Raw genomic sequence first — 15,542 nt, forward strand, 5'->3', positions numbered from 1 at the left:
TCTGCACCACCGTATACCTCCCTCCTCCATCTCCCTTTTTTTTAAGCTTCCCTCCCCCAACCTGACTTTCTTCCTCTTCCATTCGGTTATTTTTTGTCACAACTTTCTCTGCCACTTTCTCTTCCTCTTCCTCCTGGGAAGTGGCACAGAATCCCTTTAAGTGCTGCAAAAGCAACTCTATTTATCATAACCATCTATCTCTTACTGTACGTATATCTTATGCGATACTGAAAGATGCACACACACACACATCACAAACACACAGACTGCAGAGATACAGAAGACACAGCTTCTCTCATGTGTACTTATAACGTACTAGAAAGACAAGTGCATGTGCAGTGAGCGAAAGGGTTCCTAAATAATGATTCAATATATGTGATTCACTCTCACAAAAGCAATAGAGCAATAAATTAAAGGGAGGTAAATGGGCGGTAGCGCCCACTCTCCTCCCACGCACAGCAATGCAGTTGAGCGAAGCGGTCTTGGGGGACTTCCCATTGACTCCACACAAGGTGAGAACGGAGCAGGAACAGAAGGCTGAGCAAAAACACTTCAAACGACACGGCAGGAAGACAGAGAGGGCTGCTGCTCTGCGAGGCAAATGCAATGAACAGAGAGGAAGCACGGGCAGCGAGGGAGGGAGTGACCAGAAGAGACGGAGAGGGCCAAGACAAGGAGATACAATACTTTCAATCAATCAAACAAGCATGTATACACACACGCACGCACAAAACCCAAGACAGACAAAGAGACATTAAAATGCCTTAGATGCCACCTAATAGCAGCCAGACACACACGCACACACACACACACACACAGAGTGAGAGGGCTCAGCAGGACATTGATATTCTATACACCCACACACAGCATGGTGAGGATCTGGGCTTGTCTCTGTGTGTCGCCCAGTTTTACACACTACGCTGGTCTAGGCACAGTCCCACGCAGCATCACACAGGTCGCCACCATGAGGAAAAAAAAAAAAACACGATGTAAGGAATTTTCTGACACGTACTGTACACACAAAGTACATGTCGTGCAAGAAATGTGGCTTTAACACTATGACGGTCATGAGAGCGCGACACAGACGCCTGCTGCACATAGCCCAAAGCTACCGAAAAGCAGCTGAACCAACCAAATAAATACCTTAACAAACAAAGTGCTGCAGCAGATTGGTACATAGCCAGAGGAGAATTTGCACAGTTTTAACAAGGGAGTATGGTGAGCAGGTAGGCTCCTGGCTCTGCTGTACATTTCCTCCATAATCTAGTCATTAATAGTGAAGCATTCAAAATTTAGAGATAACAAGCAGGGCGCCACCCCTTCTCATCCCTCCTCAAATCCCCCCCCGGCTGTAACAAATGCAAATAACAGACTGCACTGTGGAGCCGTTCCTCTTACCAACAACACAACACACTGATCCACAGAGAGAAGGCAGGGGAAAGGAGGAGAGAGGAACCCCCCCCCGTAGATGGAGGATGCCAGTAGTGCGAGATGAGTCACGTATTGTCCATATAATTCAATGGGTGAAAACATCAGGCAGGAAAAAAAATGCACGTGTGTGAGTGGAGAGACATGATTATGCGTGTGCCGTTGCTCATGTATTAACCATAACTGAATTTACACATCAAGGCGGCAAATGAATTCCAAATAGATTTTTGATGCAGACCAACACGAGACCTGATTAAACGATGAGGTTGAAGATATGGAAACATGGAAGGAAAGCGTGTGGTGCCGCTGACTGGAGCTGTACTCTGATCCGCCGGCTTTGTATTGAGGGTTTGAGTCAGATTGCCACAATGACCCCTTTAAAACACAAAACTACTTTCCTGCGCTGTATTTGTCCCCCATAAAATCATGGGCAGAATCAAAGCTGTTTGCCGGCCTCTCATTTTTAGATTTTATATGCTGCATCAACATTTATTTAATTACACACGTCACAAAATGAACCTTTTCACTAGGGAGCATGTATCAGAAGCCGGTATTTGGCGTTAAATGTCACTCTGGCATTAAACGTTAGCACGGATCGCGTGTTTTTACTGTTGGCAAAGGCTAACGGTGTGATGTGTCTGTCGGTCAATAAACTAGCGTTAGCTGCCTGTGCACGGCAGCTCTGCACACTGTAGCTACACAGCAGTGGAGCACAGCTAGCAGCTAGTAACTCATTCTGACAAAGCAGCGCAGAATTAGGGCTTAACGATGTGGCAAATAGCACAATCACGATATTGTTTTTTCTGTTGATCAATATCGATATTTATCACGATATATATTTGGATAAGCTTGAAGAGTGTCCTGATTATGACTGGGCCTGATGAAACCAGAGGATTCATTCATTAAACTTAATTAGCAGAAAAAACAGAATAACATAACTGTGCAGGCACGCTTCATCTGCCCTAACAAAACAATACACGCTGGCTTGTAACTTGTTTAAGCGACGGCGCGGTCGCCGGTATGCCGTCTTTTCGGGTTACGGTAAAGATCTGTTGTGGCTCGACAGTGAGCTCTCTGAAGAAAAGTGCTTTCTTCACCGCTCCGTGTAGCTCCTTCGCCAGGCAGAGTATTTATATATCTGCAAATGAAAAATGTGAGCCGCACAGCCCTCCAGCTTCCTCACAAGAATATAACTTTTTTTTTTTTTTTGCCAGTAGGTAGCTTCCCGTCCAATCCACTTACATCACACTTTCAAGCTCTAAAGACCTCGCTATCATATTTGTAATAGAACAGTTTCGCTTGAAGATGTACCGATTTAAATGTTCCCTCTAACAATATAAGAGGGATACATTAAGGCACTGGAGGTGGTGGCTGCTGCTGCTGAAGGGTCAAATTACTTTTAGTCATTCTGGATGCACAGAGCACTAGAGAGAGATTTCAATTTTCTTCAAATATTCTCATTATAGAGATGACGGCTGCCAAAGCGTCTCAGACCTTCATATAATTACATCTTCAATAGGCAAAATCTCAATTATAACAGAATACCTAATTATTACGCTGCCCATATTCGAAATTGCCCTCACATGAAAGGAAAACGAGAGCCGTATCATCCACTAAGCTGTGAGGACAGTTTCCACTTCTCGTAACGCCGCTGTTGTTAAGCACCCAAGAGCATTAGAGGGACGACCTGTCACGGCTCAAGACCTGAAGGGAATGAACAGAGAACAAGATATGACAGAGCACAAACCTGTGTCCTCACTCGCTGCCTTTTTTATGAAGGGACGCTGATAACTCTGAGGGTGCAGGTCGGCGCAAAATACCACCTCAATTGCCATACCTCAGAAGAGGCCTTCTGCTTCAATAACAAAACAAATTATTTTGACCAACTGCTGTGGCTGCCATATCGTTTTCCAGGCGATGTAGCGTAACAAGGCCCATTTCCAAAATAATCAAACTCCAGCCAGTGACCGTCCACCTATCAGCAGCTTTGATCTTTTTCCTACATGGCAGCCATTTCCATCATAGCAGCAATGTAATTTCCCAGTGGGTAACGGGCACCGCGGTGCAGACTCCCAGTGTAATGTAGTGTGGAGCTACCATTCGGAAGTTGGAAAGCCCTCTTTGTCGAAAGCATTTGCATTCAAATCATTGAGTCTGAAATTGGTTCTACCTGTCTGGGATCGGGACTATCTCCTGTGGGCTCCACTGCCAGTTAAGTGCAGTTTTTATAACCTTGGAGCACAAGAAATGCTAATGGCTTTTGATGAAAGGCCTAACTATGTTTTTCTCTGGACTCATCCTCTGAAAGTAGTGCTAGCCCTCACCTGTGGTAGCTCTAGATGAGTCCCGTGGCACTTTCCCATCAGAGTCCATGAACAGGCTATAATGGCCCACCAAACCTGCCGATTCCTCATAATAATGAAGCCGAGCAGGCCGGGGGTGCCCTGGGCCTCCAGAGGGATCAGAGAGAATAAAGAAGTAGAAAAACCAAGATGGGAGACTTTATTATGACGGAGAAGCCAAAGTTTTCACAGTTTCCCTTTGGTTCATATCTATTAAATTCCAGGTTGATCAGGTGCCTCCTCCAGAGGTTTTATCTGTATCCCCACCCACCTCTTAATTTAACTCATATTCACTCCGCTGTAGAGTCAAATTAGTGTTAACCAAGAGCAACAGCCCACAATGAACAATCATGTGTTTGTGCTCTTTTCTTTAGTCTTTGCAGTCATTTGAAGTTTGACTGTGAGAAGAATTTCTAACAATGCGCCTCAAATATAAACAACAAATCTCCGGTGACGGGACGCGCTTCTTTTCTGCCTTTTTTTTAAACTTGGCTTCTTTTAAAGTGCTAAGCCCATGAGGAGCAAGACATCTGGCAAGCATACACTGTGCACTGATGTTCTCACCTAACCTTTGAATCTGTGAAGCAGGTGGAATGTAAATGTACGCTCTGATGAAAAAAAACATTCATTTTCAACTTGCAGACGAACAACTAGTTTGGGTCTAACAGTCTTATTCAAACGCATTCTTTACTTCCATTTTCATCTTATGGAGGAGCAGACTTATTCAAACGCAGCTTTTTCTTTCATCTGTGCTCAGGCTCATGTTTTTTTTAACATTCGCCGTCTCTGAAGTGGCCGCTGCTGCTCTACCAGGGCCTTGTTTAGTGTAGACATACTGCAGTTAAGGCCCCCATGGAGCATGAACCCAAGAGCAGTGACTGACAAGCCTGTAATAATCAATTCTCGAGCATTCTGTTCCAAGGCAGTACTTGATCTGGGATTCCCAAGGTAAGCTCCACATACTTCATGGCAATTTATTGACACCATGAAATCCAATTAAAAATGCATTTGGACATTGATCACCTGATGCACGCGGATTGACTGCAACTCAGAAAGTGCCCTTGTTGTGTTTTTTGTTCAGCCAGGGTCCATTCACCGTCCCATACCATATAAATGTATTGATCCGCAAACCCACTCTTGGATCCATGCAAACCATTAAACATCCTTTCAGTGTTTCTCCATCCATTTACATGACTCACAGCAGTTTCCGCTGAGCTAAAAATGGCCAGAACGCCGCTTAGCAGGCCGGTAAGCTTTGAGACACCACTGCAGATCTACAACATAATGAAGGCAGGTGATAATGCCAAGTTAACAACCCATTTAAGAGTGCCATTCATCAAACTAATCTTCCGGATGTCGAAGAGAGATAAAGAAAACAGAGGGCTCAAATGTTCGCAAACAACTTGAATACTTACTAGAGAGGAATACCTCGTTAGAGATGGAGAGACATGTTTAATTCAAAAACGCATAAAAGGTCAATTTGCACTTTTCAATCAGTGTTATTCACATTCTCATTTGACACAGGTGCAACAAGGCAAAAAAAAACTTTCTCGGTGGTTCGCAGATTTTTCTTTCTTTCCCTTCAGAAGTGAAAAAAAAGAGAGTTCATGACCCGACAAGCCAAAGTTTTTATCAATCATTAAAAATGATACGGGAAGCAACTGGTAAAAAAAACATCCAAGCTGACTTTTAGTGAAATAAAGGTCAGCACGATAGCATCAGCATCCTGTTTGTTTATTTTGCCGACATAAATCATATTCGTTCAACTTGTTTTCACTCCATATTTTTCCCCTGGTCATCCACACAACCCCCCAGTTTGAGAACCACTGTGTTATGCTGCTTGATGCGCTTGTGTGGTACAATGAATGTGAAAGAATAAATTGAATGCCAGTGAATAAGACGCATTTGTATGCAAAATCGCAGGGGCAGCCCAGAGACGGCGCTGCAGGCGGACAGACGTGCATGTAATCAGGTATCAAATCCGCTTGTCTCCTGCATGCTCCGCCTGCGCCGCGTTGCGCAGGGCAGAGGGGGCAGGTGAATGGCGGGTACTATTGTCTCTGAGCACTGGTCCACATGAATGACCCAGCCTGTGTCCACATTAGCACGGATCAACTCCCATGGGTATCATCTCCTCAGAAAACAGCAGCTACAACGCATTCGGCCAAATAACCTAACTTCCATATCCGCTAAAGCCCACGCTCTCTTTCACCCTTCCTGACTTTTGGCCAACTCAATCAATCTTTCCCTCGCTTTCTTCTGCTGACAGGATGCTCTACTTTTCCTCCTTTCCATTCTCCTTCCATTCCGCCACAGTCTCAACATTACGCCCACCTCTCCCCTACAGTAATGTTCTTCACACGTTGCATCCTTCTCTTTCCCTCCATCTATTTCCAGATTTATCCTTATCAATCACCTTCTCCACCACTCACTCTCTCTTTTCTCTGTAACAGTTCCCTTTACTGCAGCAAAATATCTCAAACTTTTCCCTGTAGGGTGTCAGGGTTCTCCTCTGGCCCACAGGGAACCACCTCCAACACTAGCTGGGTCTGCATACACCCACACAGGCCGACCTGGCGGTTAATGAGCCTGTTGAGTAAGACGGCACCTCGACTCAACATTGATCACCAGGCCTCTGTACCTCGAACTCTCGGGAAAGCTATTTGTCAAGGTGATAATTTATTTTGTAGCACGGTGTGCCGGGGACTGGGTTGTTCTTTCTTCATGTGGTCTAGGGGCCCGGCAGACACCGTTCTAGGTCCAAATCGGGGTCATAATGTGTAGCGTGAAGCACGCAGAGCTGTAACTCAGCCGCAAACAGCAAAAGAAGACTTTCATCTTGCTGAGCAGCCGAGGGAACGGCGATTTAGCAAAGAAATGTGTGGCACAATTTCAGACTCGATTCCCCGCTATTCCTTCCCACGCCTGTGCAAAGCCTTTTTTCTCTGGTGTCCTGCAAAGTTAGAAGCATTAGTAGAGACACAGTGTGACTTAGGCGAGTAGCGGGAGAGTCAATGAAAGCTGCGCTGTTGTTTTGATCATGCTGACACGGGGTGCCCAATTATGGAGATGCGGCCTGTCTAACCATTGAGGCCAAACACCTGATGGGAGGAGGTGGCAGGAGCACGGGACGCTGCTTGTGGGTAGGCGAGGCTACCGCAGTGCACCGCTGCTCCCGCGTGCTCTCAAGATGTTCCACATCTCCCCCCTCTAATTGGCAGATGGCCTCAGATGCGAGATGATTTAATGGCCTGCGTGTGTGTTTTTTCCTGCCTCAGTCAGCCATTAGCAGGGACATCTGTAACGAGTTGGCCAGGCGCACTGCTGAGATCGGAAGCTGAGAGCAACACTTTCTAATGGGGGTAGCGCGATCGTGACGGACTTGAGCAGTAATCAAAGCACTCCGAGCTATTTCTTTAGGGTTATAATAATCGAGACATCGCATTTCAAATTGTCCGCGGCGGAGGGAAACGCTATAATAAGTTGTCTGATGTTGTTTACCTCAGAAAAGCTGCAAAGAATCAAACAGCACAGTATTACTTGGTATCAACTGTGTGACATTCCCCCTTTTGACTTTCAATACACCAGAGCAAGACGTCTCTAGCTGTGCGTTATCATAAAAAGCCATTTCCATGGCTCTGGCACAAACAGCTTGGCTTCCAAGTGATCCCATTTTTTTGCAGCTGTGCAGTAACCATCTGCGCTGAATGCAGAGCTCAAGGGTAAAACATTAAGGCCTCAACCAGACCTTGGCCCTAAAGGCCTCTGGTTTCTGGCTCTCTGTCGCTGCCTTCATTTCTTACTGCTCCCTCCTGAGCTTGTCTCTATAACCAGTGCTGGGTGATCTGCATCCTTGAACAAGTGAGGCCTTCAGCTGGTTCTCTATGTGTGTAGACAGAGTGGTGGAGAAGTGGCCTCGAGCCTAAGGCCTTTTAAAGCTTGATGGCCATCAGTATTCTTGCCATAGCCTCTGAGGATTTGTCTGCTACCTGCAAACTGGGTCAATTTTTGCATTATTTTAGAGATTTGTATCTCACTGTGGAGAAAGGAGAGGTTTTGCACACGCAGGCATGTAGACCCACACCTGCACTTTGTCTCTCTCTCCTGTCTCCCTCCCCCTCCCCCCTCTCTCTCACAAACACACAGTCTTCCGAATTCATTAACATGAGCACATACTTGTCATTTTAACACATAAACGTCAAATTTAAAGCCACAAAATGTGCTAACGCTACAAAGAATGAACACACTGAGCAACCTTGCCCATGCTGCGAAAATCATTTTAGACGGCGCACACGCCGAACGACTAATTAAAATTGATAAATAGGACTAACACTGATTGTGACACTCGAAAACCTGAGCACTTTTACAGAGCTTAAACGCAAGTAAGTCTCAGTTAATGCACCCCTTCCCTATTCATGTCACACTGATGGGATTAACTGCAGTCATAAATCTAAAACAGTTCTGAATGTGACTCTGCCATTCACACATTAACATTAATGAGGAAGTGACAGTGCTGCAGCACCACCGTGACTGTTTCCATCAGCTTTTAGAGCACTTTTCTCACTGTTTGACTCGAGGAAACCTTCAAATATTTGACTTGTCCCACATACAATCAAATAACTTTCATGCAATTTCTAATTCTAATCATCTACTGTATGTGTACTCTCAGCTGAGAGCCTGGGAGGTGAATGAGGAACCAGGAGCAGATGGGGGGGCGGTAATGAGATGCAGGGGGAGAAAAGGGGGATTGAGGGGGACAGGCCGGCTGGTGAGACACAGCAGAAAAATAAGAGAGGGAAGAAAATAACCAAGTATGAGATAGAGAGAGGCGATAGGAGAGGCCCGCGTCTGAGGTGAATACAAATGGACAGAGCAGGAACACAGATAGAGGAGGAGGAGGAGGAGGACTGGGGGGGCAAAGAGGGAGGTTGTGTGAGGAGAGGAGATAAAAGAATGTGAGAAAGATGGATTCACTGTTGGCTAATGAGAAGACAAAGGCAGTAGAATCCACATCGATCTCTGCCCCACAGCAAGCTGGCTTTATAGCTCACAGGTAGAGAGAGATAGGAGAGCCTGGGGAAGCTTACCTGAGGTAAGCAACCTTATTGCTGTAGGAGGGATTGGAGTCTGAGGATAGCCTCAGATATGTGTGTGTGTGTGTGTGTGTGTGTGTGTGTGTGTGTGTGTGTGAGACTACATGAATGTGTGGCATGTATTCACAGCTAGCATGCTCAAGCAGATTTATGGAAGTTTGAGCTGAGTGAGTGATGTATCTGTGTTGCACGGGGGCAGGCGGGCCGGATGATGGACACACACGAAACTGAAAGCAGGCTAAATGAAAAGATGACTGCTTAAATGAGTCATTATTGTGAGGCGGTGGATGGATTAAATGTGGGCTAGAAATCAAATATTTATATAGTAAGCACTCTGCATGCAGGGCGCAAAGGAGGAACATTGCACAAACAGTTCCCCTGTGGAGATGCATCACTGTACTCCAGCAGATTGGACGAGTGGAAATGGCTCAAAATTATTTTAATGATGAAAAGAAGCAAGTATTTAATGAAGCATTTGTTGATATTGCAGACAATGAGGTTAATACTCGGATGTCTTATCTTAAAACTAAGAAATAACTGGTTTCTTGCAGCTATTTAATGCATTTCAGTGGTGTTTCAAGGGCTTAACGTTGTAAACAAAAGCAACGCGTCGCTGCAGAGGATGACCAGCGGCTCGTAAACAAGTTATCAGCGCAGGTGCGCATCAAACAAAGAGCAGCACAAGTTCATTTGCTGCTAGCGCGGACGGTGCTGCGCTACGGCTGCAGAGAGACACTTACAGTAGGTTCGAGCTGTTCCAGTACACCGCATGCCGGTCGCTGGCTCTCGACAGGTGCAAGTTTGTAAGCGCCAGCGTGATGAGGCTGAGAGAAAACGTTGCGAGAGCCATAATCCCTCCGGTGCTCGTCCAGCCCTGGTTCCCCTCTCTTCCTTCTGCGTCCCCGCTCCTTCTGTCCCAGGCGACGTGTCGTTCACAACATCCCAGCGGTCAAAAACGCCTTTTCAACTTCCCAGTTACCTTAACAACAGCTTGAATCAGGATGACTTCAGACTGCTTACGTGTTTTTTAACTCAAATCCCATTGCGACGAGACCCATTTGGACATCTTCACTTGTGCCAAATCTACCTGGACTTCTTTCTCGAACCCGCTGCGCACTTTCCGGTCACTCCTTCATTTGTTTGGCAAGTCTGTTTTCATCAGAGAGGAGCAGCGCAGGTGATGGTAAGGCAACAAAGGCTACCACATTCACAACCGCAGGGCCGAGCTCGGTGTTCACTGGTTGCTACACAGCTCTGAAGCCGCCGGACCTCCGTCGGAAGGTTTGTGTACCTGCCGCTCCTCTCATCATCATCAGCAGCATCAGCAGCAACACGCTGCGCACACAACGCGACAAGCCCGCCCTCTGATGGAGGAGACGCGCTCACATGTCCGTCTATTCTGCCGCCCCGCCCCCTCGAAACGTGCACGGTGTGTCCGTGCGTGTGTGCGCGCGCGCGCGGACGTGTCTTACTCATGTTGTGGGGACATAAACCTGTTTACACACTCACATTGTGGGGACTCGCCTCTTTGTGGGGACAAAACGCAAGTCCCCATAATCAAAAATCATTATTTTTAGGGTGAAGACTAGTGTTAAGAGGTGAAGGTTAGTGTGTAAGTGTAAGTCTCATGGACATGAATCTAAGTCTTTGTAATGTCCACAAAAATTATGGAAGCACGACCGTGTGTGTGTGTGTGTGTGTGTGTGTGTGTGTGTGGATATGTATAATTCATGGGCGATAAATATGTTTTCACAGTCACATTGTGGGGACTCGCCTTCTATATGGGGACAAAGCGCAAGTCCCCGTAATGTAGATGGTTAAATTTTAGGCTGAAGATTTGGGTTAAGGGGTGAAGGTTAGGGTTAGGGTTAGGCAAGTGGGGCCTAAAAAATATGGAAACAGGACTGTGTGTATGTGTGTGTGTGTGTGTGTGTGTGAGTGAGTGCACGTGTGTATTTGTGTGTCTGTGTGTGTTTGAACATGGTTGTGTGGACTGTGATTCATGTGGGAACATGAACATATGTACACAGTCACATTGTGGGGATTCGCCTTCTTTATGGGGACAAAACATGTTCCTACAAAACAAGTCCCATAATGTAAATGGCTAAATTTCAGGGTGAAGACTTGGGTTCAGGGGTGAAGGTTAGGGTAAGTGTTTGCAAGTAGTGCTTTTGGTTATGGTTAGCGTGAGGCCAATGAATGCAAGTCCATGTGATGTTCTCACAAGTGATGGAAACAGGATTTTCTGTGTCTGTGCCTGTGTGTGTGCGCGCCTTTATGTGTATTTCAGTAACTGTGTGGAGAAAATGTTATCCTCTTAATTAAAACAGTAGAAAAAATGGTTTTAGATTAAGATAATAATTAGAAACAGTGGGTTTTGGTTAGAATGAGGATTACAATTAAGGCTTGTTTGAAATGAAGCAGATTTAGGAGTATAAATTCAGTTAATGGACATTAGCTTTCAACAGACCATAGAAGATGTTAAAGATACAGGTCACGTGGACATTCAACTGTTTTTAACTGTCAGAGTAGGTGAGGTTCAGGTTTGGGATTAAACTGGGATGACACAAACAGACAAACATCCTCACCAGCTGTCAAATGACTCACTGTCACACGTTGAATTATTATCATAGTTAGTTACAAGAACACTGTTCAGATTTCTGTTGACAAGCGGAAAAAAACGGAAGCTGTGAGATATGCAGATGGGTGACAAATGAAGAGAAAAAGCAACACGATGGTGGTGGAGAATGTCTTCTGGTACTGGGATCAGACTTTGTGACGGCCCAACCTGAGATCGTGGAGCTATAATTGGCCAAGAGAAGCGGTAGACGTGGTGCAGTCTAGCACGTCTCTTGGCCAAGACTCTATAAGCGCCTGATTTGACACCGGCCGCCGCTCAGCTTTCCGAGGTATTTCCAGGTCCAGGATTTGCTTTCCATCATCCTGTTTAACAATCAGGCTGCTCGCACATACACAGATTATGTACGTGCACACAAAATGCATTGATTCCTACCCAGCTGTGATCTGTAGGTGTGATGGTCAAACTGGTCTGAGGCTCTGAGGCTGAGACATTTGTGATTGTTTTTTCTTGCTGGAAAGAGTTCGTTCTTGACTTGAACATGGGGTTAAAGTTAGAATTAGGATTCAGATTAATATTAGAAAATTAATGTAGCCAGTGGAAGGCCATCACAAGTATAGTAATAACACACGTGTGTGAGTAATTATGTGTGCGTGCATGTGTGTGCACAGGCCTACATGTGTGTGTTTAACAGTGAAATACAGACTGAGGGGGAGTGTATGAAAATTTGAGACTTTAATTAACCTGTTTAATTTCGCCGGTGGTGGTTTAACCACTCTATCTATCCTAACGGCAGCCCGCAGTATTAATGGCTCAGTTAATTCCAAATATTAAGCATTAGCCTCGGTTTGATTAACTCTGCCAATTTCATATCTCATAATAGTGTCCTTTTTGGAGGGGATATCAGTGATATTCACACCCATAAACGTGCTCGTAGCTGCTGTTGGTGAAACTTCAGCTTTAGCTCCAAACATGAATCTGAATGACCTCCAGTGATGAATGAACGCTCATTACACTTCTTTAGCCGAGTCCCTGAAGGTCAAACTTCTTTGACCGAGGAGAGGTCGCCGCAGTCAGCTGTAGATCTGCCACCTACCTCCTCTTCCCGGCTCTCGTTCATACACACTGTCTGTCTAGTTTGCTCTCGTTTGCTCTCGCTCACTCTCTGCCTCTATGTTGTTTTTGTCAGCGATGACACCTCTCTTGAGTGCCCTCCAGGCACGTTGCCGTGGCGACTGGAGTAAAGGGGTGGATGAAAGAGCAAGTACCATTACTTTTTTTTTCCCCCCTCCCAACTCTCCCTCTCTCCGTCCCACCACCTATCTGTGCAGCTCCGCTGGATCACTCGCCTCCATCCACTCTAACATTTGTCATCCTTTTGTCGCCTCACACTCAGGAGGGAAGTGCTGCGTATGAGGAGCATATTCTAACATTTCCACATAAACTGATGATCTCTCGCTTCCTGTTGCGTGCACCGACCACGCGGCGCCAATAAAAGTGAGATGGAAATATAGAGAGTGACATTTAATATGTTTCCTGGACCCCGTCTCAACCAGCAGAGGCACAAATGCATATTTATGATCTGCTTTGTGTGTATGAGTGTGTACTTTGAACATGCGCCTGACTGAAGCTTCCCAGTGTCATAAGTTATTGAACACATTGGGTCTTTCGACTTTGTACCATGTGATACACTGTGTATGAATGTTTATTGCCTCCTGCAGCCTCTGCAGCATCTGCACAGTTTGTATTTTGCTATAGGCATCGGTGCAGCCTACAGAAACAGTAACCACGGCTCGTTACCTCAACTCTGAGTCTGTCTGTGATTAATTTATGAACAGCAGCTATGGGCATATTGATTATTCTGATAATCTGTTATCATCAATCAGCCTCAACACTTTCATATATCCTCGTTGACTTCATATTGATTTCCTACCAACTTCATTCTTGGTGTAAGCAATATTCCAGTGGAAAATATGTTGGTTTCTTCTTCTTTTTTATTCTTCCTCCTCACTTCTATCTGCGCTATCTCTAATTTCCTGCCCCCATCTGTTCCTCTTTTCCCTATGTCTCATTTAGGAGTAATCTCAGTTTAATGTTAATGGATGAAAATGAGGTTGTTGTGATTGAGCTTAATGTCCAGCGGCGGTGTCTGTAAACAAGGATTTATTTGATTAATCAGTTAATCTATTGAAATGTCAAACTTTGAATATAAAGTGACTGTGACAAAAATAACAACACTGACAGAAGGCTTTTGAACTGGGAGACACAGACAAATAAACGGCTCTGTGTGAAAGTGAGAGTGTGTAAAAATGTATCTCTGGTACGCCACCAGTGCTCAGCATTGTGTCAGCAAACTGTGCTGACACAGTCACCTCGCCAACCGTCCTCATCCTGCATCCTGAATCTGCATTTTGCTTAACTCCAGTATGCCCATGCAAGTGAGGGATGGATAGAAAGAGTGAGGGACAAAGAGGAGTGTGAGAGGAAGAAATAGAAAAAGCCCGGGGCGCACGGAGAGATCCAGGTTGGAGGTAGGAAAAAATTACAGTGCAGGAATCAAGGGGCAGGTAGAGAAGGTTAAAGACGACTAAAGTATGAACTGAAGAACCGAGGAGTGTTGAGAGGGAAGACGGAGAGGGAAACATGAGGTGTTAGCTAAATAGAAGAAAGGCCAACAGTGTTTTTGGTAATGGCGTGGTGCTGAGGAGAGTCCTGGCCTAAACTCCAGGTGGGCCTCCATCGTTTTGTCCCCTCGAGTGTGGTGCTTAACCTGCCTCGCTTCAGTAAGTACCCAGCTGTGCAAATGGCTAATGTGATTGTGAAGATATAAGCCCAGGATAATGGCATCTGCCAAGCAATCAAGGACAATGTTCCTCAGTGTCGGGCCGTGATGAAAAGGGAGCACCGGGAAATGGATGCTAGGATGAGGGCTGAGCCTTTGGGGAAGGGAGCGATGTGTTGGTAAATGGTCGTAAAGGACAGAGGGCTGGAGGAGCAAGGAGATGAACTGGGACAATCTGTTCAGAGGAACAGATAGACATGAAATGGCAGCATAATGTTGGGGGTAAATTGGCATGGATTAAGGGCACATTACCTTCTAATATATCAAAATATGGTAGTGATGTGAGGGAAACAAGCAGGAAAATAACCCTGGAGCAGGATTTTTTTTGTTTTCTAAGAGAGCTGGAGGTGGTTTTGGAAGGGTCCTGAGATGGACACATCCAGCCTGTGCATTTTCCAAACTTTCATGGAGATTGTTTTTGGCAACAAACTAACACCACACAAAACCAGCAGCATTCTGTGCTAACAGCACAACAGAGGAGACGAAGGTGTCCAACTCAGGACAAGCCGTCAGCTTAATCCTGGTAAAGGCAAAGCTAAAATAAACGGTTCAGATGATATTTGGTTAGAAAGGCAAGAAGTTAAACTTCAGTTTCACACCATTAAATTAACTGGAAACACTACACGATCATTTATTCTAGTAGTCAGAAGTTAAATTTTAATAGAATGTTTGCAAAAAAGTGGCCGATTTAGGACTGTGATGCTACTTTGATCACCGTTATAAATACCTTTACCAATTCCTGTGCGGTGACAGTGGTTTATGAGCCTTTCATGATTTACAAGCAGAACATGATCTCCCAGGATCATCTTTTTCCCTCTATTTGCAGTGAAGTTCAGCCATGCAGACATACAGAGTCCCATGGGGATCAGCTGATCAGATGAACAAAGGAGAAAATGTATGATTATTTTTTGTACTTTTGTACAGCTGAATCAATCAGGTTAATTAGCAGCATTGCTTAGTCGAAACTGCATCAAATCTGGTAGCATGTTTAAAATGCTTTCTTAGTTCATGAGTGCCAAACTCAGTTCTGATTTTCCAACAGAAGCTGAATCTCAGTTCAATGGTCATTTCTTTTCAGGCAACACACACTTTCAGTATTCAGCAACACAGCAAATACATTTAATCCATAAAGCGTGGCCCTAGAGCATCTCGTCTAATTTCATCCACAAGATTAGGTCGCACAGTTTATGGCCTTCGCTACGCTGTGCTAGTGATGCAGGCTCACTCCAAATGATGCCATGCTCTGCATTGTTTTGACA

General features: G+C 45.2%; 1 protein-coding gene across 1 annotated transcript in view; it reads right to left on the reverse strand.

The window, feature by feature from the left end:
• Window positions 1-9,713, reverse strand: part of efna3a (ephrin-A3a) — a 53,925-nt gene extending 44,212 nt beyond the window's left edge. Inside the window, exon 1 of the mRNA XM_041955997.1 lies at window positions 9,604-9,713. Within this exon, the coding sequence (XP_041811931.1) occupies window positions 9,604-9,713 (110 nt within the window). The remainder of the gene's footprint in view (window positions 1-9,603) is intronic.
• Between the last annotated feature and the right edge of the window lie 5,829 nt (window positions 9,714-15,542).

This window comes from Chelmon rostratus, chromosome 16, assembly GCF_017976325.1.
Source record: "Chelmon rostratus isolate fCheRos1 chromosome 16, fCheRos1.pri, whole genome shotgun sequence".
NCBI classification, from domain to species: domain Eukaryota; kingdom Metazoa; phylum Chordata; class Actinopteri; order Chaetodontiformes; family Chaetodontidae; genus Chelmon; species Chelmon rostratus.